Source organism: Canis aureus, chromosome 5 (assembly GCF_053574225.1).
Source record: "Canis aureus isolate CA01 chromosome 5, VMU_Caureus_v.1.0, whole genome shotgun sequence".
Taxonomy (NCBI): domain Eukaryota; kingdom Metazoa; phylum Chordata; class Mammalia; order Carnivora; family Canidae; genus Canis; species Canis aureus.
In genome coordinates, this window is record NC_135615.1 from 84,955,594 (window position 1) to 84,983,591 (window position 27,998).

General features: G+C 66.7%; 1 protein-coding gene across 3 annotated transcripts; it reads right to left on the reverse strand.

Moving 5' to 3' along the window:
* Window positions 1-203: 203 nt before the first annotated feature.
* On the reverse strand, window positions 204-27,731 carry TNFRSF1B (TNF receptor superfamily member 1B). Of its 3 annotated transcripts, none has more exons than XM_077899585.1 (10): window positions 27,594-27,731; window positions 10,489-10,594; window positions 8,793-8,921; window positions 8,455-8,604; window positions 7,924-8,017; window positions 7,358-7,596; window positions 6,774-6,851; window positions 5,983-6,017; window positions 4,331-4,538; window positions 204-2,222 (listed from the first exon to the last, which is right to left on the reverse strand). In XM_077899585.1, exons 1-10 carry the CDS (start codon window positions 27,669-27,671, stop codon window positions 1,936-1,938), a joined length of 1,404 nt encoding a protein of 467 aa, XP_077755711.1. In that variant the 5' UTR covers window positions 27,672-27,731; the 3' UTR covers window positions 204-1,935. The 3 variants fall into 3 exon arrangements, with proteins under 3 accessions (XP_077755711.1, XP_077755713.1, XP_077755712.1); XM_077899587.1 differs by lacking the exon at window positions 27,594-27,731 and adding an exon at window positions 11,603-11,618; XM_077899586.1 differs by lacking the exon at window positions 27,594-27,731 and adding an exon at window positions 11,102-11,333.
* Window positions 27,732-27,998: the final 267 nt, after the last annotated feature.

Consider the following 27,998-nt stretch of genomic DNA (forward strand, 5'->3'; position numbering starts at 1 on the left):
GCGAGTGGCAGGGCCTGGGAAGAGGGCGCAGTCAGAGGCCGGCAGGAGGTGCTGGGCGTGACGGAGGGCGGAGGGCCGGGCTCTCAGCAAGCGCAGCGTGAGGGTCCCAGGCCCAGCGGCCACCACTCCACCGCCCCCTACGCATCGGTGGCACCACGGACCACGGACAGGCCCCAGCTCAGACGCACAGCCAGAGCCAGGAGTCGATGTACAAAACAAGGTTTACTTAGAAGCAGGAGTGCTGCCCAGTATACAGTACAAACTCGGGGATCAACAAGCCTGGGAGCCGCGGCCCCCCAGGGAGGGTCTCCTTCGGGGTCAGAGCTGCCCTGGGAGAGCAGCGGGGCCTGAGGTCGTCCCGGGGCGGCCCACCAGGGGGCAGACACGCTCCACCGCCTCGAGGCCGGGGGCAGGGGCAGGGCAGGGGCAGGGCAGGGGCAGGGGCAGAGGCAGGGCAGGGGCAGGGCAGGGGCAGGAGCGGCCGGGCAGCCGGACGTCGGACTCCAAGGGAATCCTGGTTTCTGGGAAGCTCTTTCTCCTCATGGCACTGGCTGGACTCGCCTACCGTCCAGAGCTCAGATCCAAGTCCAGCCCCGAGTCCAGTGGAATTTTCAACAAGGGATCCAAGTACCCGGGACCCGGCTGGCTTGTCCAGGAGCCCCCCACCCCACCCCGTTCCTTCCAGAATTCGGTCAAGGCCGCACGCGTCCGTCTGTCCATCCGTGCTCTGAAGGACTCCGGGTGCGTGTCTGGGGGAAGGGGCCTGACCCGTTAACAGGAAAGAATCCTGGGACAGAACTGCCGGTTTCAGCTGCTTCGGGCCGGCCGGACGACCCAACAACACGGCTCCACAGACCAACAGCACACGACAGACACACGGACACAAGACTGGCTCTCGGCGTCCCGCGTCCCCAGGAGACCCCGGCAGGCAGAGCACCCCGGCGGCCCCGCAGGCTCCCTGGGGCTCCAGGACCAGCAAGGTGGGGGTGCTGAGGCCAAGAGGAGCCTCCTCGGAGGCGGGGGCTGAGGTAGGAGGAGGGAGACTGTGGGCCTCAGTCATCTCCGGTTCCTGAAATTTCCTCGGGGAAGCCGGCACCGAGGGAGGCGGGAGGCGGAGGCGGAGGCGGGAGGCGGGGCTGGAGCCGCAGGTGAATCCGTGACGGTCAAAGCAGAGACCAGCGAGCTCCGACTTCCGCCTGGTCATTTTGCTGGCTCCTCCGCCTGCATGGTGCTTTTCTTTTTCTTCTTCTTTTTTTAATTGCCGGGTGTTAAAATCGGAAGATTTCTGGTTGGAGGTTGGCCGTCTTGCCCCAACCGGAGCACTCGCGGGGGCTGCTTGGCTGGGCCCTCTGAGTGTCTGATTCCCGCCGCGTGCAGGAGGTAAAGCTGGCAGGCACGGATCCGGGGGTGCTGCAAGCTGCACCCGGGGTCCCCGTCCCCTCCCTGCACGGAACCATCTGATCAAGGACACCCCCCGCCCCCGCCATGCTGGGACCGTCCTATAGTCTCAGCATCAGGCTAAAGCACTGCCCCTTCTCCATGGAAGGCAGGATGCGGGGCCTCCCAGGAAGCCAGGGCTGCACAGAGCCCAGGGATTTTTTTTAAAAGTAAAAAATTACAAAAATAAGGGCTCTAGAAGCTGAACTCGCAGGACCAGCTGGGGCGGGGGGGCGGCACTCAGAGTGGCAAGGGCTGGCTCCAGGCGGGCCGGCATGCCCACGTCCAGCTAGCCTCCCGGAGGGACGCACACCACGCCAGGAGCGCTTTCCCACAATTCTCCCTGCCTCACCCTTCTGCCAGCAGATGAGAGGAAGGCTGAGGCTGTGGGGCCACTAAAGGAATTTGGCCCAGAAAGAGCCAGAGTCCTGGGGGGTGGGGGCCTAGAAGGCCCAGGAACAGCCCACCTGGGCTGTGACACAGCTCATGCCAGTCTGGCTAACTGGACTTCATGCCAGCGTCAGGCACACCAAGGGGCAGGGGCTTATCCTCTGGGTTCTCCAGCAGAGTCTCTAGAGCCCCTGGCTGGAACTGAAACGGGCACTCCTCCTGGGAGAAGGGGACCTGCTGGTCATCTGGGGAGCTGGAGGGGCCGGCATCCACGTCCCCCGTCGTGTGGCTGGCCTGGGAGGAGCACTGAGGGCCGTGGTCGGAGCCGCTGCTGCTGCACACGTTCACGATGCACGTGACGTTGACCTGGGTCCCGTGGCCACCGCACGAAGGCTCTGCCGAACATAAGACAGGAGAGGGTGGTCAGTGGGGGGTCTTGGGGCGCAGGAGGTCTCCGAGGCCTGTCCGCTGCCCAGGAGACAGGTTTAAGACAAAAGGGTCCGGAGCGCCAGGCCAAGAGCCGAGAGGCCACGGTGCCCAGCTCTGCTGTGTGACCTCGGGCAAGTCACTTCCCAGCAACTCATCCCACAGGTGGGAGGAGCCCATTACGTAAAGCAGGTGAAGGGGCCCAAGAACAAAACCTACTCCCCACTAGAGTCAGAGAAGGGAGCCGGACCGTAAGCGGGCGTTACAGACCCGGGTCACGCAGCGGACAAGGACTATGAGGAGTCCCCTTCGGGACCGCAGGCAGCCTCAGCAGTCCTGGCCACACCAACCAGGAAAAGGCGAGACCCCTCTGTCACCGGCTCCTTGTCCACTTGCAGTAAAGTCAACACCAAAGGGTTTGGAAATCGCTCCCTCGTGGAGCTGAAACATTGACCTTGAGTGTCCCCACCAGCTGGGGGGGCTGGATGCTGGGTGTAAGGGGCTGCATGCACCACGCCCCCCTACGAGGAGAGCTGCTCCTGCTCTTACTGCGGGGCCCGGCCAAGCACCCAGCCACGCCTGCTGTCAGGGGCACCCGGGGTGGCCTGGGTGTCTGTCTCCAGCTCCTGGGAGCCTGAAAGCAGGAGGGAGCGGGGAGTGGCTCTGCTCGGAACAGCCCCAGACAGGCCAGGGGAGGGACGGCTGCACTAAGGGGGCAGAAGGAAATTTCCACCCTGAGCCACCACAGCATCCAAATGTCACTCGGTCACCACGGCCTTTGCACACGGTGACTGAGACGCTGCAGGGGCGGATGGGGGACGACACGTGGGCACCACCGCACGTTCCCATGGTAGCGAGAGATGTGGGGGCGGGAGGAGGGGAGAGCAGAGGTGACACCCGAGAGCTGGGGGGACAGAGAGCAGGGGCAGAGGGTAGGAGGGGCGGGAGACATGGTCGGGGTCCACCTCCAGGCCACAGCGGAGGCCACACCAGGAGGACTATGGAAGACCTGTCGCTAGGAAATCAGAAAGATGATTCCAAGACTCAAAGGCCAGGAGTTTCTCTTTGGAGTCTCAGGTGCTCATCCAGTGAAGGTTTAGGACCACGGGCCACCCGTTCCATGGGGAGCTCTCAGGCTGGGGTGGGGGCACCAGCAAGGCATCCCAGTGATGAGGGCGGGAGGGGCCGGCGCCCCCGGGGTGGGCACCTCAGTGTGTGAGGCAGCCGGGGAGGGCGCAGACCCAGAACCAGGCGGCAGGGAGGCAGAGGCCGCAGCCCCGCCAGCCAGATGCCCTGCTCATCCGCAGCCGAGGAAGCGGAGGCTCAGCAGGGTTAAGGAGCCCGTTCAGATTCCCAAGGCACCAGAGCGGCCAGGGAGGCGTCCTGGGAGGACCCGACCCCTGCCGTCCCCTGACCTCCCACCAGCAGTGGGAGACGGACACGCAGGCCCGTGGACTTCACCTGCCCCTGCAAAATACACCCAAGGGAGCCCCAGGCTTTCGGGGAGGGGGCAGGACCTCCCTCCAACGGGGGCACTGAGGCTTCTCCCCACGGGTGACCCCGTCACAGACCAGGTCCAGAGCAAAATACATTGTGTAAATGGGGCCTGGGCTTCTCCAGAACCCATGAGGTCCCCACAGCCCTGATGCCTCAGGCCCATAGGGACTGGGCGACGGGCCACAGCGAGTGGAGCCCTGGAGACACCACTATTCACGCAGCTTTCCACCCCAGGGCTCTGGATCCTGAGAGCCCAGGGGGATCTCCTGCCTCTGACTAGCTGTGTGTCCTGGGACGAGCTCCTGAGCCTCCCTGGGCCTCAGGATCTACATCTGTCAAATGCAATAGGTTTTAAGATAACACTATATAGTAGTATTTAATAGATAATTCAGATGCTATATAATAAACATAGAATGCATCATGATGCTGTGATGTTAGGACACGTAACACTTATACGCCATAACACACGGGAAAACCCCTTCCTGGATATCGGGGACTCCAAGGACGAGCTGGGATTGTCTACAAGGCCCAGGAGGCGCACAGAGTGGGGGATGGAGCCAGGTGGGCTCCCACCTCTCACCTGAGCTGCTGGAGCTGGCCTGCGCCTCCCCAGACCCATGGGCCTTCCTGGTGCCTGGCGCCGGCGGCTGGGCCCTGGGGGGCGCCCTCCCGTCCGCGGAGCTGGCTGCGCTCTCCAGGGAGCTGCTGCTGGAGCTGGGCGCCGTGGTCAGCAGGTGCTGCTGCTCGGGGCCGGGGCCGCCGTGGGCCTTATCGGCAGGCAGGTGAGGCTGGAGAGGCGGGAGACAAGGGGGAGCGGGTGAGCGGGGCCAGCTCCCCTCCTCCCCTGGGCACCCCAGCAGCACTTGTGACATCAGCGGGCAGTGGCCGTGGTTCACGCGGCGCTTCAGCCCGCCGCTGCCTGTTCCCTCCATGCCCTGCTCCCCAGACGCGGGGTTCTGTGTGGTTTCTGGGATCAGCATCTGGCTGCCCTGGGTGTGCGAGCCGCGGGGGGTGGGGGGGGGGCGGGGTGTGACCGTGGCCCCGTCCGCCAGAGCCCTAGGGGCAGTGCAGGACTCTGCGCAGAAGGCAGGCGAGGCCCAGAGGAGGACGGGACTTCCCGGCTCCCGTGGGAGCCCTGCTACTAGGCCCCCGGGGGCTCGGCCGCATCCCTAGTGCTCCGTCCTGGATCAGGGCGCGTGTCCTGCAGGGGACACTCAGCAGCATCTGGAGACGCTGTTGGCCCGTCGCTCCCGAGAAAGGACGCGGCTGGTGTCCCGCGGGGAGAGGCCTGCAGTACAGCTGAGGGGCCCGTGCAGGGAGTCCCCGACGCGACAAGACGGGGAGAAAGCTGGGGGGGGGAGGTGCTGGGACTCTGTCCTCGTCCCTACGCTGGGTAAACACTGTGCCCCACCTGCCCCGTCGGGGTTACAGCCCGTCCAGCGCCCACTCCCCCCCCCCTTCAGGCTGGGAAAGCGCCCGGGCCTGCGACGCTGCTCCAGCCAGAGAGACGAAGAAGGCCGCCAGGGCTCCAGGGACACCGTCTGACGTCCTGGTAAAAGGCCTGGTGGCTGGCGGGCACTGCCCCCTCCGCCCACCGCAAACCCGGCGCTCACGTACAAAGGGGGGACCACGACTTCACGGGTGAGGCCCCACGCAAGAGGACACGTGTTGCCGCAGGGGGCAGAGCTGGGGGCCGCAGTCTCCCGCAGGGATGTGGCTACCGGTCCCCGCAGCTGGCAACCCCCCGACCCTCCACAGTGTGAGAAAAATAAGGCCCCTCCGCTTTAGGTGGCTTGCGACGGCGTGCCTCCCCGACCAGGAGCCCACGGCCCAGGTTCGGCTCCAGCAGAAGCCCCCACAGACCCTACTTCGTAGAAAGATCAAAGGCGAGCAGCTTTGGTGGAAGTGAGGGCAGGACGCAGGGCCCAGACCCCCAGCCTCCCTCTCAACCCCAGGCCAACCCCTCCCAGCCCCCTGGACCCGGGGAGGGGGGTGGGGGGGCAGCATGGGGGTGCCCCGCTCTCTGACGTGGCCCTGCACGGCCGCCTGACCCTGAGGACGAGCACGGGCTGGCTGGCCTTCCCTCCGCCCACAGGGCCAACACGGACACAGGACACACGGACCTCCAGAATCCACTGCTCCCCCAGACGGCAAGCCAGCCCAGCAGGAAGGGGAGCAGGGGATCGGGGAGGAGCAAGGGGAGGAGCAAGGGGAGGGCAGAGGAGCACTCACCACCTTGGCTTCTCCCTGGAGGCAGAAGGGCTTCTCTGCGGAGAAGAGAGAGGGGGTCACATCAGGGACAGTGGCTTCCTCGGGCCACACAGGCCGTAAGGAGGGGGAGCACAGGGCCCAGGCACAGCCGTTCAGAGAAGGCCCAGCCCTGGGGCGGTGATCACCCCCGGACGAGGTACACGGGGGCCCCGGCCCGCGCCCCTCCGCGGCACCAACCACTTCTCTAGCGCCCGCTCTTCGTTCCCGCTGTGCCCTCACCCTCGGGTGCCCTTCCTGTCCTGTACACATCTACCCGTGGAAATCCGCTGCGGCTCACATGCCTCCTGCCCCAGAAGCCCAGGAAGATCCCCAGGATTTCCAGACAAGACTCCCAGACTGCCGGGGCCCCCGGGTGGCTCGGGTGCAGCATCTGCCTTCTGCTCAGGGCGTGACCCCGGGGTCCCGGGATCGAGTCCCGCATCGGGCTCCCTGCATGGAGCCTGCTCCTCCCTCTGCCTGTGTCTCTGCCTCTCTCTCTGGGTCTCTCATAAATAAATAAAATCTTAAAACAAATAAAAAAGAACCCCAGACTGCCACCCCCTGGGACTGCTCTGATGGCATCGTGTCTCTTAGCAGGTGAGTTAGCGGCAGTGCCTTCTGCCCCAGGCTCCGAGCTCCGCGGACCAGAGCCTGCCGTTTCCAGCTCCATCTGACCCCCAGGGCTGTGCCCAGTGCTGGGCTCACAAGAGGACCCAGAAGAGCCTCCAGAACAAATGGATGAAACCATCAAAGAGGAGGGAATGAAAGCTTACTCTTCTTCTGGGTCACGATGACGCAGTTCACCAGCCCTATTAGCAGCAGACCCAAGGTCGTCACACCTACAATCAGTCCTACAAGGAAAAAGAGAAGCTCAAGACAGCTGCAGACAGCGAAGGCCGGCACCAGGGGCTGGGCAGCTGAGTCAGTGAGCAGGGGTGTCCGGGGGTCACGGGAGGGGCAAGCCCAGTCGGAGGCTCTCCAATTTAATTACACGACAAACCAGCCCAACCAGGCACCAAACTAAACGTGTGTGTCGGCCACGTTCGTCCCCGGGGTCACCAGTTTGAGCTCTGCAGCCCACGTAGTCTTCACCCCAGAGGGAAGCCCATGAGGTGGCCCAGCCCCATCCCCATTACTGAGACCACCTGGGAGCCCCTCTGCCCTGGCGGAGAAAACGCTGACGCACCCCCCTACCCGCGGTTCTCAGCAGTGACAGCCCCGGGTCTCGGGTCTCAGCAGAGGCCACGTCTCACCACCACCTGCGTCCAGGACAGACGCAGCGGGCTCTGGCGGGGGGGGGGGACCCTGAGACAGAAGGGAGGGAGGCGGGAGGCTGACCGAGCCCTCCGAGGCTTACCGATCGGAAGCGAGATGTCGCCTGTGCTGAGCCCTTCGGCCGGGGGGCTGGGGACCGCCGGGAACAGAACGGAGGTCCGAGGAGGCGTGCTGGGTCCTGGCGTTGGCTCCGCGGGCCGGGGCTGCGTGGACCCTGGCTGCCGCGTGGAGGCGGGGCGCGGGGCCGTTCTCACGGTGGGGGGCGCAGGTGAGCACACGGCATCCACGCTGGCGTTGCCAGGGACGGCCACCGAGCTACAGCTGCGGGCAACACAGGCCAGGAGGGCTCGCGTGGCCGGGCTCACTCAGGGCAGCCGGGGACTCCCAGCAGTATCCGTGCCCCCCACCCTCTGGCCTGCCCCCGTGCTGCGCCCGCCCACGCTGGCCTGCAGGGCGAGGCCGCTAGACCCCTGCCGGCTGCGCTGGGACCCGCGCACCCGCAGCGCAGGACAGAGCCATCCTGGCGGTGGACAAGGCTGCCCGACGCCTCAACCGGAGCCAGCGGATGGGGGATTTCAGGTCCCGGGGCACGGCCGCCCGGGGGCCGCCCTCCCTGCTCCTCCAGAACCAGACCACCGGGCCACTCACATCCGGTGGGGCCGGCAGGTATCTGTGGATGACGTCGTGTTGGAGAACGTCCCTGGGGCACACGGAGCGCACACCACGTCTGACGTTGCAGTTCCTTCAGGGAAAACGTGGAACCTGTCACTAACTCAGTGGAACAAGCGGGCCTGGCCCGGGAGCCCTAAGAGACGTGTGAGGGGCCTGGGGATCTCGGTCTGCACCTCTGCCCCTTAGAACACACACGTGTGCGTCTGACACACGCACACACAGCTGGGCGCTCTGCTGTTTAACCAATTCTAGGGAGCTCCTGGTCTCCAGGATCATGTGGGTTCAACTTCTGGGGCACCAGTGGATCTTCCGGGAGCTTCGGGCTTTACATGGTCCCTCTCCGGGTCCCGAGGCTGAGCACCCAGGCAGGGGGCGCCTAACCCGGTGTGTGGGCATGGGAGGGGCGGGGAGGGCAGCTGGTGGGCAGCAGGCACCTGGCTGGGGGGACGGCTCGACGCCCCCAAAGGAGAGGCCCCCGGGGTCCCCGAGGCCCCGCCGGCCCCGTACCTGGTTTGGCTACGCCGAAGCCCGGGCGGCACCTGCGCAGGGGTGCGCACAGCCGGCACCCTCCCTGCCTCCTCAGCGTGCAGTACCAGCCCGACTTGCAGCTGCAGATGCGGTTCTGCTCCCGCGTGCAGGCCTGAGTCTCCACTTGGTCTACAAGAGGCAGGGGCAGCCAGGGTCACTGCCCAGGGCCCCCCCAAGACTGCGGGCTCGCTCTCCGGCAGGGTTCCCCCTGCGCCTCCCCCCCACACACACACAGGGAAGGGCTGTTCCCGCAGGCCTCGGGCTCTGGCGCGTGGAAACGCCCCGGGGACCCAGCCCGCCCCCCCGAGCCCGCTCACCGGCGCCGCAGCGGGAGCCGCAGCTCAAGCACTCGGGAACCCAGTTCCAGAGCTGGGTGTACGTGCTGTTCTCGCAGCGGGCACACACGGTGTTCGAGGTCTTGGTGCAGAAGAGCAGTGCGTGGGAGCCTGGGAAAGCAAGGGCCGCAAGGGCCGCGGTCAGTGCCCCCCTCCAGTCTGCTGACGCCGGGCCGAGGCCTCCTGGGAAGGGCTCCCGCCCCTCACCAGGCTCTCACATCTTGCAGGCCCCAGCTGTCGCTTCACCTCCAAAGCCCTGAGGCTCATAAAAGGCCCTTTTCCTCTGCTCTTCCCAGATGCCTGGGATTCCATCATTGGAACCGCCTGCTGCTAGTCAATCACACTTGAGTGAGAACTGGTTGGCTGGCTCCTCTCTGGTTTATGGTTGGCTAAAATTCTCCGTCTGTGGGTGCGAACCAGCAGGACAACAGCAGTGGGAATGCAGCCCCTGGTTTCCTGTCAAGGACGAGGACGCGGGACTCCTGCGTGCGTGCAGCCAAGGCAAGCCAGGAGACGGGACGGCACCGGAGCCAACCCTGAGCCCATCCTGCCATATGCACTGCTCTGCTAATCCACTGACTTCTTACAGAGCCCCTGCCAGTTAACAGAAAAAGCGTCACTTGTGAGGTCTCCTAAAACGGGGGAGATGACAGGTACCTGTGTGCCCACCCGCGCCTCAGGCTAACGGCCCCAAGGCCCTCCAATGGCTTCTGTAGAACAAAACCTAAACTCTTACCACGGCCCCTGCTAACTTATTCTCTCTGGGCAACACACTGGCCTCACCGTTCCTCAAGTTCAGACAGGCTCCCCACCTCAGGGCCTTTGCACGTGCTGTTTCTCCAGCCTGACGGGATATTTGGATAACCCAGTCCCTCACGTCCTGCATGTCTCTGCCCAAGTGTCGCCTCTTCAGAAAGGCCCTCCCTGACCACCGCCTATAAAACAGCGTGTCCCACTCTGTCTCCCTCGGCATCCCCCTGCCTTGTTGTCTCTCTGACAGGAGCACACATGCATTTCCTCCGCTGGCTCGTCTGTGCCTGTCAGATACGCAGCCCACGAGGGTGAGGATTTCGTGTGCCCTGCTCTCTGTGTCCCGCCAGCACGTAGCCCAGTGCCCGACACCGAGCGGATGCTTCCTGGACAGTACGGGAGTGGACGTATGAATGAACGAGTGCCTGGGTCACCAGGAGTGAGCCACTCTGCTCTCCCAGCCGGGTTAGGCCTCGGCACCCCCTCGCGGGTTTGCCCACACATGCACTCCGCACCCCTGCGTGCCAGGCATCGCGCCAGGCCCAGGATCCCGCGGACGAGCTCACGGTCCTGGTTCCGGAGGAGCCCACAGTGGAGGCCAGAGGAAAGGAGGCCACGACTGTAGGGGAAGAGCTCCCCTCGGGGGGGTCGGGGGGCCAGTGGGAGCTCAGAGGAGGAGCCAGATCTGACCAGGCAGGGGGGACAGGCTTCCTGGAGGAGGCTACATCTAAGCTGAGGTCCAAAGGAAAAGTAGGAGCCAACCCGGGGAGGGAGGGAGCTGGGAGTTGTGCCAGGAAGAGGGAACAGAATAGGCGAAGGCCCTGCAGCGAGAGGCAGCCCGGGGCCAAACGGTGAGCTAGAAGGAATTCAGTTAGCCACGCGCCCTCCCTCCCTGCGGGGCACCGGCCCCCACAGGCCCAGCCCTCACCAGGCGGACACATGCTGCAGCACATCTGGGTCCTCTGGTCGAAGTACTCGCTCTGCTGGCATGAGCTTCCCAGCTCCGGATCCGGAACGTAGGGGAGCTGCGTGGCCTGGAAGAGGGAAGGCAGGACAGCCATGAGCGTGGCTACCCGACGGCCACCCTGGGGCCCTGCTGGGGCTCCGCTGACGTGGGGGCTTCTCCCCCTGAGGGAAAGATAGGCGGAGGGTCCCCACCCTCTGCTGCCTCCTCTCCCTCCCTCAGTGGCGGCTGAGCCCCTGGCCGGAGCCCGAGGCGGCTCCCAACACTCCAGGGGACAGATACGAGGCCCCCACGCTGCCCACAGGGCAGTGGCTTCAGCCACAGAGGACCACGGTGCTCAGCACAAAGCAGCCCTCCGCCCAGGATGCCTCCTATTCCCTTCTGCCCCGGGAATCGCCCCTGGGTGCTTCCAACTGAGTGCTGCCTCCTCCCTCCAGGAAGTCCTCCCTGACTCCCCCAGGCTGTGGCAGGTTCCTCCCCCTCTGGGCTCACTCTGACGTGGGGCAGGTGGGCGCACGGGCCCCCGTGCTTGTATGCACACATCCACGTGGATGTGCCTGCACACGCATGCACGCACCGCAAACATCCTCGAGGCAGGCACGCAAACCACAGCCCCAGCATCTCTAGGCCCTCAGACTCCAATGCAGGGCTCGCAGCACAGGGTTGGGGCCCAGCGGACGACTGCTCTCGGTGACAGCAATGACGGGTCCCCCGTGTGAGCACGTGTGCGGTGCCAGGTGCGGGTCCGAGCGCTGCAGGGGCTCTAGCCCACGGGCCCTACGGCAGCCCACTCGGCCCCCTCGTACCGGCCGCCCCCCGCAGGGCTGGGCCTCCCGGCCCACAGGCCTCTGCCCCAAGGCCTCCTCCAACAACAGCCCATCCCCAGCCCACGGACGCCCCGAAGGACCTGGGAGCCCGGGTCCCAACCTCCCCTGGGGCCCCAGCACACTGGCTGCGCCCCGCATGGGTGCCCTGTGAGCCTGCGGGGTGGGGGCAAGTCGCGATCCCCCCGCGGGTGTGGGGGCTCCAGGGCGGCGCCCCTCCTGGGGGGCACCCGGCAGCGGCCTCCCCGACCCACCTCCGGCCTGGCCCGGCACCAAAGTTCCCGCGGTGACGCCGGTAAGGCACAGGTGGCGGCGACGGTGGCGGGCACCCTGCTGCCGACACAGGGCCTAGAAAGGGGACATCCGTGCCTGTGGCTGCACGTGTGCACACACGTCCACGCGCACACACGCTCCTCACAGTCCCCCGGTGGGCTGCGGGCACCGGGACAAGAGGGGACGGGACGGGGCCATCAGGGGGCCGCCGTCGGGGTGAGGCACCCGCAGTGCCCCAGACCCGGGGCCCAGGAGCCCTGCGTCAACCAGGGACAGAAAACAAGCAAAGAAGCCCCCCTGGCGGCACACACGACACCCGACACCCACCCCCACCGACAGCAAGCGCTGGGGGCCCTGGGCACAGAGGTCCCACCCTCTGCAGCGCCCCGGTCACCCGCTCCCTGGTACCAAGGGCGGGGGGCAGCCCCGAGCGCAGGGGGGCCCCTTCTACCGCTCACGTGGGGCCGAGAACCCCCAGAAGCCCGACCCTCAGGGCAGCTCCTGCGCAGCCCCAGGCCTGTCCCCGCCCGAGGGGGAGGATTTCCTGTCAGGGTCCAAAGTCCTGCCGGGAAAGGGCCCGCCCGTGGCGGCCAAGGCTGCGCTCCCCGCCCCAAGGGTTCCCGCCCCCTGCCCCCCACCGCCCCCCTGCCCCCCACCGCCCGAGGCCTCCCCTCGAGGGTCTCTTCCTGTAGATTCTGTACTGAGCATCCTTCCCGACACTTCCTCCTGCTGGCGCCCGGGTCAGCCCCCCCTTGAGCAACCTCCAGGCCTGTGGATCCTCTTGGACAGAAGAGAAACAAAGCCAACCGCGGCCCCGTCACGGCTTAACAATGAGGAACAGAAAGCCCCTCGCAGAGCAGAGGAGCAGGAGGAAAGGTCACTCCCCGCCCTGTGGAGCCCGCAGCGGCCTGGGGCGGCCTGGGGGGGCCTGGGGCCGGGCACGCCCACGCCCACCTCCACCTCCCTCCAGGCCCCCACAAGGTGGCAGCGGCTCTGGGGACACGGGCCAGTGGAAGCTTCTCTATCCCTCCGCTGCTGTCGCAGGGACTCAGACCCACAGATCACCCACCCACACGGCAGCTCTGACATTTTAAAATGAGGAAATAAATTGGATAGTACTCAATTTACTCAGCAGTTTAGCAAACCCTATTTTTCAACATACAAGGTTTCAGGTAAAAAGCTGGAAATCACTGATGACTGTTAATCACTCATTTAACTGGCAGGCGATGTGACCCAGTGTGGTGATGGGGAGAGAAGGGGAGGGGTGGGCGGGTGGATGGGATGGGTAAATGAGAGGGAGAGGAGGGAGGGAGGGGAAGGGGGAGGGGAGGGGGGAGGGAGAGGAGAGGGAGAGGTTGGAGGGAAGGAAAGAGGGAGGGAGAGAGATAGAAGGAGGGAGGAGGGAGAGGTGGGAGGGAGGGGATGGGGAGGGGAGGAGGGAGAGGAGGGAGGGAGGGGATGGGGAGGGGAGGAGGGAGAGGAGGGGAAGGAGAGGAGGAGAGGGAAAGGTTGGAGGGAGGGAAGGAGAGAGGGATAGAAGGAGGAAAGGAGGGAGGGAGGGAGAGGTTAGAGAGGGGAGAGAAGAGGAGCAAGGGGAGGGTGAGATAGGAGGGAGATGAGGGAGGGAGGGGAGGGAGGGGAGGGGGGAAGGAGGGGGGGAGAGGAGGGGAGGGGGGAGGAAGGGGAGGGAGAGGGAGCGGAGGGGGAAGGAGGGGGGAAGGAGGGGATGGGTGAAGGAGAGGAGGGGAGGGGGGAGGGGATGGGGGAGGAGAGGAGGGGAGGGGGGAGGGGATGGGGGAGGGAGAGGAGGGGGGAGGGGATGGGGAGGGAGAGGAGGGGAGGGGGAGGGGATGGGGAGGGAGAGGAGGGGAGGGGGGAGGGAGGGGAGGGGGTTGGGAGGGCCCATCTAACATACAATGTATGAGGCACATCTGATGTGCAAAATAGGGATGGAAAGCAGCAAAGCCACCTCCTTGGTCTCCCACAAGTTCTAGGCCATTCCAGAGGCTAGTGGCTGCTGTGGGCCTGGGCAGGCAGGCGGGTGGGCCACGTCCCGGCCTGGCCCCCCCCTCCACAGGCCTCAGGCCTCCCACCAGCCCCAGCAGCTCCCTTCTCTCTGCTCAACCCGGGTTCCCTCCTCCCAGGACAGGAGAAACCTGCAGAAGGAGCACCTGCTGCCTCCCAGGAGCAACCGTGTGCCCAGATCCGGGGTGGGGGGGGGCGGTTCTCCCCGCAAGGTCCACAGCCCAGCTGCTCAGAGGGGAGGGGGCATGCCCGAGCCTACAACAGGACCCGCACTCCTTGCTGCCCCCTCCCCTGCCTCCTTCTCTAACGAGGGCCCCAGAACAGGCACCCAAGTTTCCCTTCTCCCCTGACACAGACTCAGGACCCCCAGGGCCCCCCCAAACATGTGGCCTCCATCACTCTTCCGGGTTCTCTGCTTTGGCCCTTGGAGGAAGACCAACCGCGGGGTATTCAGTAAGCACCTACTATGTGCCGGCCGGGTGCAGGGCTATGGAACCCTCCCTCCACCCCAAGGGCAGGCGGGCGAGCGCCCATCTCACAGCTTAGGGAGGTCATGCCATTTGTCTGAGGTCATCCAAGAAGGCTGGGGTGGAGTTGGGTCCTGCCTCTCGTCCTGGTCCTGCCAGAGGAACCTCTGGTCTCCCCCTCAGGACTGCAGATGCAGACGGAGCGACACCCTCGTCCCGGGGTCACTGCGGCGCCGCGCCCCGTCCATCTACCTCCGCGCCCAGCAGGCACTGGGGCCCTGGCTCACCGGGCACACAGGGTCTCTAACTCGGGCTCTTTCCTTTGTTTTCTTTTCTTTTAAGATTTTATTTATTTATTTGAGAGATAAAGACAGACAGAGAGAGAGAGAAAGCATGAGGGGGGGCAGAGGGAGAGGGAGCCGCCCTGCTCAGCAGGGAGCCCTGAGCAGGGAGCCCGTAGGGCTCCGTTTCTGCCTCACACATCATCACCACAGGCCCCGGCCTCTGCCCTCAGCTCCGGCCTGTTTCCCAGGTGACCCCCCCAGGAGCCTCGGTACAGGCGGGTCTTCCGCAGCTGCAGCCCGTGGGGCACCTGCCACCTGAGCCGGGGCTCCCCCCTGGCGGGCAGGGGCAGGGCGGGGCGGGCGGCGGGGCGAAGGCACAGCCCAGCAGGAGCAGGAGCCGCGTGCCAGGCGCAGGCAGACCGCGGGGGCCCAGGCAGGGGCGGCGGCGGGGCCCAGAGGGGCGGGGACCAGCCTCCCAGTGACGCTGCTGCACGAAGTCCGGGGCGAGCGGCGCACACCCCGCCCCTGCCCTGCCGCCTGCCGCCTGCCAGGACGTGGGGACCATGCTGGGTGGAGGCCAGGCCGCCCCAGCCGCCCCCTCGCCCCGCCCCTCTGGCCCGCACCCACCCGAGAGCTCAGGGCTGTTATTACCCCCGAGTCACAGATGGAAACTGTGCCTCAACGGCCTCCTCGCCTCCAGCCGCGCTTCCTCCCTGGCATCACGGTGCCTGCGTGCTCCGCCCCAGGAAGACTGGATTTCAACCCCCTAGGCCCACCCACAGGTGCCCCCACCCCGTCCCCCTCAGGCACCCCTCTCAGGTGGGCAGGGCCCGCCCTCTCTGCGCCTGTTTCCTGGCCTGGCAACGGTACCTGCGCCTGGCGGGTGCTCTAAGCCCCTTCCAGCTCTGGTCAGAAGGCTCAGGCCCCTCCCAGACCTCAGAGGACAGGGTGGTGAGTGGGTGGCCCGAGAGGCCTCGGAAAGACTGAATGAGCTGGGAGGTGGGGCCGGGGTGTGAGGCCAGGCTGGGGCCGGGGGAGGCCCCAGCCCCTGCCCCTCCTTCCTTGCCCGGGGTGAGGGCAACCTGTGCAAGTGGCCTCTGGGAGCAGAGGGACCCGAGGTGCAGACCCCCGGCATCCCGGGAGGGGGTCTGGGTGCGCGCTGGTCCTGGGGGACGTGTGGGTGTCCCCCTCTCTGAGCCTCAACACCGTCACCTGTAAAATGGTGACACAAGGCCCTGCCCTGCTTCCTCCCGGGGCTGTTGGAGGAGCACAGGCAGGGTCCGGGGACCCCCGGGGGAGCGCTCAGGTCTGCACAGGCCCCAAGTGGTAGCCTTGTGTCAGACGGAGTATTAGAACCGCTCCTTCTGCTTGGTTCCAGCTGAAAATGGACAAGGCGAGGACAAGACTGGGCAGCAAGCTGTGCGGGGCCAGCGCGGTGCTGGATGCCGCCCTGTAAAGGAGGGGGTCCCTGCCCACCTTGAGGCCAAGTGTGGGGAGGCTGACCTGTGACCCTAGGAGTTGGAGGGCCACCCACGCTGACCTACTCCTCGAGGACTGAAGTCAGGAGACGGTGGCAGGCCAGCTGCCGTGACAGTGGCTGGAGGCCCAACTGGGGCAGAGAGGAGGGTCCCACAGGCCAGAGCCAGGGGAACATCTGCAGGGGCGACAGGACCCCAAACAAAGAGCCTGGCTGGGTGGCCAAAAGCCAGGGCCTGGAGGGCGACTAAGTGGCCAGAGGACAGTGTCCGGAATAAGGGGCAGTAGTACGGCTGTGAGCTCCTGACGGCCAGCGGGCCTCAGAACCTGCCAGGGCCAAACAGAGAGCCAGACCTCGCTCGGGCCAGCGGGACTGCCTGTCCCCGCGGCAGCCCCTCCCCTCCTGGCCTCCTCCCCTCCCTCCCCCTGGAGGAGAAGAAACCACAGCGGTGGCACAGGGAGGCGGGGGAGGAAGCACCAGGCAAGGTGGCCGCGCCACCAGGGCCATCAGCCGGGCAGCCCTGCAAGGCAGATTCTGGAGGCTGAGTCAGCGCTCTCTTGGGCAATTGGGCAACCCTGCACCAGATGACTTCCCAGTCTTCCCCGCTCCTGGAGCGGGGCCCCGGCCCCGAATGTACCCCAAGGTGGTGGCCCTCAGTCCCTTCTCCTATTTATAAATAGACAGTGAGAGAGAGGAAGGCCGAGCAGGGGAAGGAGAAGCCGCAGCTGCCGCAGGACACTGTCCTCTGAAAGCTCTGCAACGGGGGACGGAGCAATCTGCTCTTCCTGCCACCACGTGTGCAATGTCTTTGGGGTTTGTCAAGGCTTTTTTGAGTTTCTGGAGACCCCCCCCCTTCCAGTTTAGATGCTAGTATCGTGGGGAAGGGGGTTGCACTCCCAGGCTCCCTGGGGAACGCCCCTGCATGCAGGGAGAGGGCAGGGAGGGGAGGAGGAGGGAAGGGGCTCCAGGGAGAAGCTTCGGGCTTTGGGGAGTAGCATGTGCCCCTCGAACCTACCCTGTTCACAGAGTCAGAAAGATGGGGGCAGGGGCGCGGCCCCAGGATAAACACCTGCTGTATACACACGGCACTGGGCACCTCGTGCGTCCCCTCGTTTATCCCCGCACCGACATAAGTCGTCAATGTTACCCCATTTTAGGGATGCAGAAATAGAGGCTTCTGGAGGTTCGACAGTACGTCCGAGAACAGATAGCCAGCAAGGGGCAGACAGCAGCTAGTCACGGCCACGTCTGCTCCGTGTCCTCGGACGGTTTCATGCCTTGTTGTCTTGTCCTGCTCCCGAGAGGGACACGACTCCCCTGGGAACACTGAGTGACAAGGCACGGGCGGGCGCATGACTGTCCCGGGGGGCCTCCAGGGCCCCAGGGGCGGAGGTGCAGCCGTGGGAGGGCGGAGGCGCCTGCGGACCCCAGACCCCTACACAGCTGGAAACCATCTTCAAGCAATAGAGAAACCCCATCATTTGCATGGCAGCCCCTGGCCCCGCGGCGCCCGAGGAAGCTGCAGAGCCGTCTGGGGCCCGTCCTTGGGGGCTCGCGGGAGCCCCGGGGACTGCGGGGTGCGGCCACGTCAGGCAGGCCCGAGCTGGGCCCGCGCAGCAGAGGCTCATCTGCCGTCATGGAGAGGAACAGCATCTGCGTCAGAAAAGGCAGACCACATCACAGGCGGCGGCCCCGAGGTGACACATCCCACTCCCTGCCTCCTGCCTGTGATGTCGCTTCAGAAGTGAGCCCGGGGCAGACAGGAAGCCCAGGCTGGTATCCGGTTCTTGGGGCCGGGCCTTGTGCCGAGTGCCAGCGCTGGACTCGGGCAGGGCGTGGTCGCTGGCTCCTTGGGGGTGGGGGGCACCCCTTTGCACCCCCCTCCCCCCACTGGCCTGCCTGAGTGGCCTCCTCGATCTCCTCCTCGGCTCCTGCCCCCCAGTCCCGGCGTCTCCTCCAGCCACAGCCTCCTTCCTCGTGGTCTTTCCAGAAGGACCCGAAGCCACCTGCCCCCAGCCAAGCGTGGCTCGGTTTAAAACCACCTGCTCCACCGCCCTCAGGCCTGAGCTCAAGGTCCCCGGGTCTAAGGGTCTAATCCCAGCCCGGCCAATCTGCAGCCTGGGGCCTGTCACCCGTAGGACCGGACAGACGGACAGACGCAGGCCGGCCACACAGGGCCCCGGAGGGCTGAGCGCGGCCGGCAGTGAGCACCCTGTGCCCCCAGGGCTTCTGGTAGGTCCTTGCTCTTGGCTTGGCCCGGCCCGGCCCCTGCACAGGACACAGCAGGCGCCTAACAGATGCTGAACTGTTTAACAGAAGCAAAGGTTTTCATTTCTAAGGAGTCAAAACAAGTTGGAACCAGCATGGGACGGGGAGCGGGAGGCGGGCAGGAGAGGGCTCCCAGGAGGGAGGGGTCTGTCCTCAGCTGGGGAGCCCTCCAGGCTGGCGACCACCATCGCATCCCCGGGGGAGGTTTCCGATCGCCCGCGGTGGGATCCTGGCTCTGCCTCAGTGAGCAGAGGGCTCGACACCGGGGCCTCGGCTGCCCCTCCTATAAAATGGGGGTCCTGCGGGTCCCCCTCCCGGGGGCCGTGAGGACTGAGCGCCCGGAGAAGGCCTGGCCCCACCCCCGCCCCCGGAGGTCCTGCCCCGTGCAGGGCCCACCTCCCGGCACACCGGGCACACCTGACATGAGCGGGTCCAGCCCCGCCAGGGTCTCTGAGCCCCGGCCACGCCCTCCCTGTGGCCCCGCGTTGGCTCTGATGGTGACCAGTCACTTGGCTCTGGCTGGGGCCAGTCACAGGGCCGAGGGCAGAGGGACCCTGCGTTTCAGGGTGGGACACAGACTCAACTCCGCCTCCCAAGGGCCTCTGTCCCGCGGCCTGTTCCACGGCCCTAGCCCTCCCTGCAGCCCGTGGGGCCCCCTCTGCTTCACTGCCCCTCCAGGCCGCTCTCCCCGCCACTCTCTGCTCTGGCCCCTCCCTGGTTCTCTAACCAGCAGTGGCTCCCACTGCCCCCACCCCGGACAGCACGTTGAATTCAGACTCCCCCTTACAAGCCAGCAGCACGAGACTTCGAGACTTCGTCTGTTTAATAAACGTCAGTCTCTTCATCCGCAGACAGTATCCGCTCCGGGGGCTGGGGTGAGCCGTCAGGAAATAGGACACGGAAAGCGCTGGGCGCCCGGGGTGGGGGCTCGGCGGCTAAGCGGCTGCCTTTGGCTCAGGCCATGATCTCAGGGCCCGTGATGCAGCCCCACAGCCCGCCTCTGCCCCTCCTCCCTCCTCAACTAAATAGATAAAACCATTAAAAAAAAAAAAAGATGACTATTTAGTAGCCGCTCCCAAGATCGCCGGGGCTGCCACCGTTAGCACAGTCTACGTGTCCCGCTGCTTGCGTTAGCTGGTCCCCCGCGGCCCCCAGCCCCCTGTGCTGTCACTGCTCCTCGCCAGGCTCCCCCCCCCAGCTACAGTCTAGCCACCGCCCTGCCTCCCTCCACGCCCACCCCCTCCTGTACCCACTCATCCCCACCCCGCCCACCCTCAGGGCTCAGCTTTCAGAGGGATCCCCGTGTGGTCATTGCAGGCCGAGGACCTGAGAGAGGACAGGATCAGGGGCAGAGGCAGGGAAGTGACAATAAAAGATGAGGGCAGTGACCAAGGGTCCATCCAGATGGGGGTGATGGCGGGGGGGGGGACAGGAGGGGGCAGGAGGCCGCAGCAGCAGGCAAGAGGCTCCTGGAACGAGCGGGACGGAGTCTCTGCGAGCGGGGCTGTGGGTCAGCAGGAGCAAGGCCAAACGGGGGCGCCCAGGATGCCGGCGGTGCAGGGGGCTCCTGCTACCTCAGGTGAGGTGCTGGGAACAGCCCCGCCCCGGAGTCACCGTCAGGTCCACAGTGGGGCCGTGGGAGTGGGGCCACGCGGAGGCCAGGGCTGCGCCCCCCTCTGCCCACAGCCACGATCCCCCACCCCGCACGGCACAGCGCCACCACCAGCACCTGGGGCCAAAGGACTCTAAGGCAGGGTGGGCCAGGTCCGGGGGCTGAGGGTCGCGAGGAGAAAGAAAGGGGCCGAGCCCTTCAGAGCCGGAGGCTGAGCCAGGACCAGGCCTCAGAGCCCCGGCCCCCGGCTGCGGTCACGTCGGCAGCCTCTGGCACCTCCCCGAGAAGGCCTCCCACGGACGGCCCAGAAGAGACCGCGCACGGCCCGCCTGTCCCCAGACGCCCCCCGCCCCCCAGGCCCACTCGATTCCCTGAACCCGCGGCCACAGCAGCCGTACCCACCCAGGGCCAAGCTCAGATGGAAACACTCGGTGGGCCACTGTCTGGACAGCAAAGGAAAACAAACAAAAGCCCCTGGGGATTTCTGCTGCGTCTCTGGTCGGCGGCTGGGCCACCAGGGCCCCGGCTCCCAGGTCTGCTGGCCTCTTGAGGACCCAGCGCTCCAGAAACAGACCCGCCCGCGGGGCCTGAAGTCAGAGGGCCCTCCACACGCCCGTCTGCCCCACGCAGGCCCACCCGGGGCCCGGGAGGGGCGTCTGCAGCCTCGCTCTGTGCCCATGTCATCCCCTGGCGCGGGAGACCTGGCTGATGGGCCTTCTCGTTCTGGAGGTGGAGCCAACCGTCTGGGGATCATAAACCTCACGGGTGACACCTGAGACACACCTGTCCCCACCCCTCCACCTCCGCAAAGCCGGACGTGGAGGCCCGAGGCGGTGGCAGGACGGTGTCCCCCTCATCGAGAAAGCAGGGCACAGAGGCCAACCACAGCTGCAGCCTGGGGCCTCCTGGGCAGCTGCTCCCCACCCGGCTCCCCCAGCACCGCTCACATTCGGGGCGGGAGGAAACCTAGTCTTCCGAACCCCGGTCGGTCGGTAAACAGACACTTCCTCCTACTAGGTGCGTCACCCGAGAGCCCCAAACCACAGTGATGTCACCACCCCCACCCCATGACCTCACAACACACTACGGTGGAAAATGACCGTGGAGCCCGGGGGGTGGGCCCTGCCACAGTGCAGCAGAGGGGGGCGATGCCCACAGCCCTGGGCCGCGGAGGAGGCCGGCAGGGCCCCGAACCAGCGCGGAGGGCAGGTGCCCGATGCAGGTGGCAAGGCACTTCTTCGAGGAAGCCGTCGCTCCCCACCAGGCTTCCCTGAACTGGGGGTTCCCAGACAGCCGGCCCTGCAGCGGAGACCCACGGTGCACACGTGCCCACGGTCTCGGGCCCCGACGGGCCTGGCTTCCGCACCTTACTAAGGGGCAGGGAGGCAGGGGACCCGTGAATCCCCTTCTGCCTGGAGCTGCTGCATCTCGGAAGCGAGTGGACAGGCAGCCAGGATTCCTCGATGCTAACGGCGCCTGGGTCAGGGAGATGGTTCCAGCAAAGCCAAGGGGATTGAGGTCAGCAGGAAGGCAGTCTGGGAGGCCAAGCCAGGAACAGCGCGGGGTGCTGGGCTCTCCTTCCTGGGGGAACTTCCAAACCCCTCACCCCTCGGCCGTGGCCTATGGCAAGCATGTGCAGAGCCGGCACTTGCCCGACATCCAAGAGAATGTCAGGGTGGGTAAGGGGGTGGGTCACGGGGTGGGTAACGGGGTGGGTAACGGGGTGGGCGACGGGGTGGGCGACGGGAGGCTTCAGATTGGGATGCCGAGCCCCAGAGAAGCAAAGGACCTGGGCGCCGTCACGCAAGCCCAGGACCGCGCTCGGCTGGGAGCGCTGCTCTCCTGACAGGCCAGGGCTCCTTGCTGGAGCCTCGCTGACTCAGAAGTCCCTCAGAGCCCGGAGAACGGACGGCCTGGCCTCAGACGATCCTCCACGGGGCTCTCCCTCCGCGGGGTTACGAGCAAACAGAAGTTCAGGAGCACAGAGGCGAGAGACGAGGTTTTAGAGACAGCCCGGAAGGCCCATCCCGCAGGCGGAAAGGCTGAGGCCGTGGGTCATCAGGGTCCACGGCGCCACACCGAATGTGCCCCCTCGCTCACCCTCAAATGTCATAAAGCACCTGCCATTCTCAAGGACTGGGGGTGGGCCTTACTGACCCCACAGCCGTGGCCGCAAGCTCAGGCCCCGAGCACAGGCGACCGGCCAGTATGGGTGGCCCCAGGGTGGAGGCCGGGGTAGGAAAGGCCGCTGGGCAAGGGTAGGCACACGGGAGGCTGCTCTCGGGGCTCCACCAGGCCTTGGGGCCCCACGGCTCAGGGACAGAGAGACCCCCCTCAGCCAGAGCGCCCCCCAACCCGGAGTCAGGTGAGGCCCTGCAAAGCCACAAACGCGCAAGTGGCCGCTGGGGAGCCGGGGAGCTGGGGGAGCAGGGGGAGCCCGGGGAGCACCTCCGAGCGACCGGGAGCCAGCGCGATGACCACAGAGTCCCCAAGGCGAGGACGCAGCCTGGACAGCGGGGGAAGGGACCGAGCTGAGGGCCCTGTGACTCCGAGGCCTGGGCCCTTCCCCTAAGTCATCAACTCCGCTTCCCCATGGCCAGCCCGGGCGGCCGGAACTCGGGGCGCCGGCACCTCCACCCGGTTCCCGTTCCCCTGGTGGCACCCCGCTCTCCTCCCCAAGCCCCAGCTTCCCTCCCTGCCTGCTTCTGGGCAAGTCACATGCGGACAGGGGCCCTGAGTCACTGCCAGTGGGTGGCCCCGTCACGAGCTCGGGTGGGGATGTCGGGGACAGGAAGGAGCACTCTAGGGAGAGCACCCGCGCCCAGACAGACCCGAGCGCAGCACGAGGCGGAGCCCCGAGAAATACCCCGGACGGAGGGGGACGGACTGGAAGCAGCCCCGCCACCCCTGGCTTCTCACGCTCTTCTGTCTCACCCAGAACACGGGGCGGTTCCGCAGCTCAAGTGAATACTGTCGCCCACGTATTCAACACGTTTGAGCACCTACTGCATGCCGGGCCCTGTTCCAAGCCGCTGGTTCCCGACCAGGGCAATGGGACGTTTACACTGGGGGTGACATCTTTGCCACAACGAAAGGGGGGTGACTAGTGGCGTCGAGTGGGTGGAGGCCAGGGATGCTGCTAAACATCCTACACTCAGGACAGCCCCACAACAGCCACGCGGCCCAGTGTCACATGTGCTAGGAACCCCGTTCTGGGCTGCGAGCCGAGGGCAGGTCCCGGCCCTCACGATGCTGACGTTCCAGTAGGAAGGAGCAACGGAAGTGAAAGAAATAGGACAGATGACAGGTGTTGCATGAGACCACGGAGCAGAGAGGCGCCTGGGGGGCTCAGTCGGTTGGCTGTCTGCCTTCAGCCCGGGTCACGATTCTGGGGTCCTGGGATTGAGCCCCACGTCAGGGCCCCTGCTTCTCCCTCTCCCTCTGCCGCTCCCCCCACTTGTGCGCTCTCTGGCTCTACCTCTCTGTCAAATAAATAAATAAATAACATATTTTAAAACAAAACAAAGCAGTTCAGGGGAGGGAGGACGCCTGGCGGGGAGCTCTCCTAGGCAGGATGGTCAGAGAAGGGCTCTCTGAGAATCATTTCTTTCAGCAGAAGGAAGTGGAGTGAATGAAACCAGAGGACATCAGTAGGAGGAGCATTCAAGATGAAGGCAGAGGCAAGTGCTAAGGCCCTGAGGTAGGTGTCTGTGTGGCATGCTCAAGGATCAGAAAAGCAGCCAGCATGGCATAAAACTGAGAACTAGCACTAAATGTAACACACACACACACACACCATGGCTGGCATCAAAATTCCCCCCACCCACCCCACCTAATGCACAACCTTCCTGGCTATGCCCCCAGGAAACACTGGATGGTCAGGACCCTAAAAGGTGCCCCACGCTGGAGAAACACAGTGCTCCAGGAGCCCCTGGGTCAGGCCCCAGGACGGCGGTGAGGGTCACCGGACACTAAAATGCGGGCAGGTTCTCAGCCGTATCTGCTGCAATGCCCTTCACACGCACTCGGCTCTGAAGGAGAGCAAGGTGCACAGACAGGAGAACGGACGGAGGCTCACTGCCGGGGCCCAGCTCACCAGGGCAGGTGGGACAGTGCCCAGGTCCACAACCCCTGGCAGTGGGGCTCCTGCAGGGCTGGAGCATCTCGGGGTCCCCAGAGCCCAGCACCAGGGTGGCCTGGAGAAGGTGTCCACACATGTTGGGGGAATGAATGAGTGGCACCGTGGCAGGGCACCCGGCCGCCTGCCCCGGCCCTGTGCTGGGGTGCCCCACTGCCAGGCCACAGCCTCATCAGCTGGCAGGTGCCCCTCCGGGACGTCGGGCAGGCCAAACGAACATTCCGGGTCAGCACGGACACCACTCAGCCACCTCCACTCCAAAGACCACCATCCCCAGGCCAGTCTGGGAGCCCCCGGCGCTCCCCTAGACTCGAGCTGGCCCGGGCCCTGGGTAATGAAGAGGCACGCAGTGGCCCTGCAGCCTCAGGAGCTGCGGCGGGAGGTGGGCCCCGTCCCCCAGCGAGGAGCAGACAGCCCGACGGCCGGGCCGCCCACCCCGGAGGGTACCGAGTGCTCGCCTACCCTGCCAGCTTTCCTGCCGGTCACTTGCCCGATGCCCGAATGAGAGGAGGGAGTGACGCATCCAAGCCAGCCAGCAAACACGGATTTTAAAGGAGGCGAGAGCCCTGGTGGCAAAGCCAGCCTGCCACACCTGCCGCCAGGTCTCCTGGGGGCTCCCTCCTCACAGCCACCTTGCTGAGTTCACAGGGAGCATGCGGGACCTGGGGCAGGGGGGCAGGAGGGGCAGACAGACACAGGGAGGCCAGAGCGACAGGAGCTCCGTGCTCGGGTCCCCGCAGCCCCCGCTCGCCCCCGGCTCTACAGTCCTGGGAAATGTCACCCCATCCCTGGGCCTCGGTTTGCACACCTGCCCCTTGAGGAGGCGCCGTAAGGAAGCCTTCAGTGAGATTCCGAAGGCCGAGGACAGTGCCTGGCACTTAGTCCAAAAAAAAAAAAGGAGCTACTGTGGGACTACCGAGGGGGAGGAGGACCCCATGGGCCCTGCAGTCCAGGAAATTTCCATCTGTTGAGGTGGGTCAGACAGACTGGATTAAAAGCAGAAGAGAGTTTGTCCTCAGGAGGAGCGAAGAGCAGAAGATCCAGCTGGGAGACCGAGGGGAGGCTTCCCGGGGAGCGGGCCAGGGGACGGGACACGCCCGGGGGATGGGGGGCGAGAGGTGGCAGAGAGAACCCAGATCGCGGCTCACTCCGACCTCGGACGCTCGGGGCAATTTGTGCCTCTGCCGCTGGAGGCCAGAGACAGGGATGGGCAGGGACGGAGGTCCCCCCGCAGGAGGAGCGATCCACAGGGAAGGTCGGGGGGGCAGTGGGGCCAGAGAGCGGCGCCAGGCCGTGGAGCACCCGGGCAGGGACGAGAGCTGGTCCGGAGGGCCCCCACGCTCCCCCAGGACTTGGGCCTGCTCCTCTTCCCCGGGAGCCTCCGGGACCCCAGGGTTCCGGGGACGGACGGCACCTCTCCAGGCCCGGGCCTGTGACTCGCTCCTGCGCTCAGAGCTGGGACACCCTCTGGGGCCGCCCCAGGGCACATCCTGGCACCCACTGCGGGGGAGTCAGTTCTGGTCCCACGGCCTCCATCCTCTGCCCTCAAGAACCAGACTCTAAAGCCGTCTCCAGTCACAGCCAGTGAATCACTCCGCCTCACCACACGAGTCAGTGCCGCCTCCCCCGTCCGCCCGGCCAAGGTGGTCACCTGGGTCGGCACACGGCGCGTCCATCAGCGTAAGGGCACCACGGAAGGCGCGAGGGCACACCGCCTCCCCAACCAGGCCAGGCGGGATTGACGGAAGGGCGCCCCCCATGCCCTTCCATGAAATACAAGTTCTCTGAGCCTCTGTTTGCCTTCTCTGTGAAATGGGGCTACTCTGTCCCACCAGGCTACGGGGACAGCCCCAGAAGGCAAAGGATGAGCAATCTCCTCGCACGCTCCACCTTGCTACTGAGGTGGGTGCAGGTAACGCTGACCAACACCTCCTCCACCTTCCTGGAGTCCCTGAGGGACCCCGGATGCCTTTGATAACACGCCCAGAAGGCCCCCCTCACCTCCTGTGTCCCCAGAACTAAGCCCATGGGGCCCTGAAGACACTGTCTCCTTCCCATCACCCAGAGCCCACAGAGCACAGGCTCTGAAATGGTCCCCGAACACCCCAAGTTGGTCCTGGGGTGGGGGGTCTGTGCAAAGAGTGCGGGAGACAGCCCACGGCCCTCCTGTGCCCTTATTAGGCGCTTACTGCACACCTGGCCCTGTTCTTTCAGGGCGCAGCCCTGGTATTTCTAAGAAAGAGGAAAACCATAGCCCAGAGGAGGAGGAAGTCTGAAGAGGGTGCCCGCGGCCCCAGTGGGGACAGCACCCTGGTATGGAACCACCTGCCCGGTGGGGTGCTGGCTCTAGTGGGGAGCAGCCCGGGGCTGTCCTGGGGACCCGGGTTCGAGCCCCGGCGGCCTTGGGCGGGGTGCCCGGCGGGGGTCTGGGTGCACGAGCCATGGTCGTCTCGCCGGTGGGGGCGGCACCTTGGTTGCCCTGAGCCCCTGCGGGGTGCCCTGGGGTGGGTAGGGGTGGAGGGAGTGCGGGTAGGCACCCTGGGGTGGGTAGGGGTGGGGGGAGCGGGGCCGGGGTGCCCTGGGGTGGGTAGGGGTGGAGGGAGCGTGGCTGAGGTGCCCTGGGGTGGGTAGGGGTGGAGGGAGCGGGGCCAGGGTGCCCCGGGGTGGGTAGGGGTGGAGGGAGCAGGGCCAGGGTGCCCCTGGGTGGGTAGGGGTGGAGGAAGCGGGGCCAGGCGCCCCGGGGTGGGTAGAGGTGGGGGGAGCGGGGCTGGGGCGCCCCAGGGTGAGTAGGGGTGGAGGGAGCAGGGCCAGGGTGCCCCGGGGTGGGTAGGGGTGGAGGGCGCAGGGCCAGAGTGCCCCGGGGCGGGTGGGGTGGAGGGATCGGGGCCAGGGTGCCTCGCGGTGGGTAGAGGTGGGGGGAGCGGGGCTGGGGCGCCCCAGGGTGAGTAGGGGTGGAGGGAGCGGGGCCAGGGTGCCCCGGGGTGGGTAGGGGTGGAGGAAGCGGGGCCAGGCGCCCCGGGGTGGGTAGAGGTGGGGGGAGCGGGGCTGGGGCGCCCCAGGGTGGGTAGGGGCGGAGGGAGCGGGGCCAGGGTGCCCCGGAGTGGGTAGAGGTGGGGGGAGCGGGGCCGGGGCGCCCCAGGGTGAGTAGGGGTGGAGGGAGCGGGGCCAGGGTGCCCCGGGGTGGGTAGGGGTGGAGGAAGCGGGGCCAGGCGCCCCGGGGTGGGTAGAGGTGGGGGGAGCGGGGCTGGGGCGCCCCAGGGTGAGTAGGGGTGGAGGGAGCAGGGCCAGGGTGCCCCGGGGTGGGTAGGGGTGGAGGGCGCAGGGCCAGAGTGCCCCGGGGCGGGTGGGGTGGAGGGATCGGGGCCAGGGTGCCTCGCGGTGGGTAGAGGTGGGGGGAGCGGGGCTGGGGCGCCCCAGGGTGAGTAGGGGTGGAGGGAGCGGGGCCAGGGTGCCCCGGGGTGGGTAGGGGTGGAGGAAGCGGGGCCAGGCGCCCCGGGGTGGGTAGAGGTGGGGGGAGCGGGGCTGGGGCGCCCCAGGGTGAGTAGGGGTGGAGGGAGCGCGACTGGGGCGCCTCGGGGTAGGTCGGGGCTGGGAGAGCGTGGCCGGGGTGGGTAGGGGTGGGGGGAGCGGGGCCGGGTGCCCCGGGGCGGGGAGGGGAGGGGGAGCGCGGCCGGGGCGCGAGGGCGGCGCGAGGCACCCACCTGGCCGGGCACGGCGCGGCCCGCGCCCCAGAGCTGCAGTCCGGCGGCCAGCAGGGCCCACAGGGCGGCGGGCGCCATGGTGCGGGCGGCCCGGGCGGCCCCGACTGTCGCCCTCGCGCCTCCTCCCCGCGCTCCGCTGCCTCCCGCGCCTCGGACGGAAAGCGAAAGCCGGCGGGCGGCGGGAGGGAGGCAGGTGGCGGGGGGCGGGGCCTCGAGGCCACGCCCCCTCCAGGCCACGCCCCATTCAGGCCCCGCCCCCGCCGGCCCCGCCCCCTGCAGGCCCCGCTCCCACCCGGGCTCCTCCCACCCACCCGCCGGGCCGGCCCCGCCCGCGCCAGCCGCTCCGGCCCGGGACCCCGCAGCCTCCCTCCAGGGCCCGCTGCCCCCCGAGTCTCTCCCGCGGGC

What these genes read in the sequence shown, in the direction of transcription:
- TNFRSF1B (XM_077899585.1), bottom strand. Translation starts at nt 27,671, where the DNA reads ATGGCGCCCGCCGCCCTGTGGGCCCTGCTGGCCGCCGGACTGCAGCTC. An exon ending in CGGCTCCCGCTGCGGCGCCG is followed by an intron (nt 8,605 to 8,792) that starts GTGAGCGGGCTC and finishes TGCCTCTTGTAG; the next exon opens with ACCAAGTGGAGACTCAGGCC. An exon ending in CTTCGGCGTAGCCAAACCAG is followed by an intron (nt 8,018 to 8,454) that starts GTACGGGGCCGG and finishes TTTTCCCTGAAG; the next exon opens with GAACTGCAACGTCAGACGTG.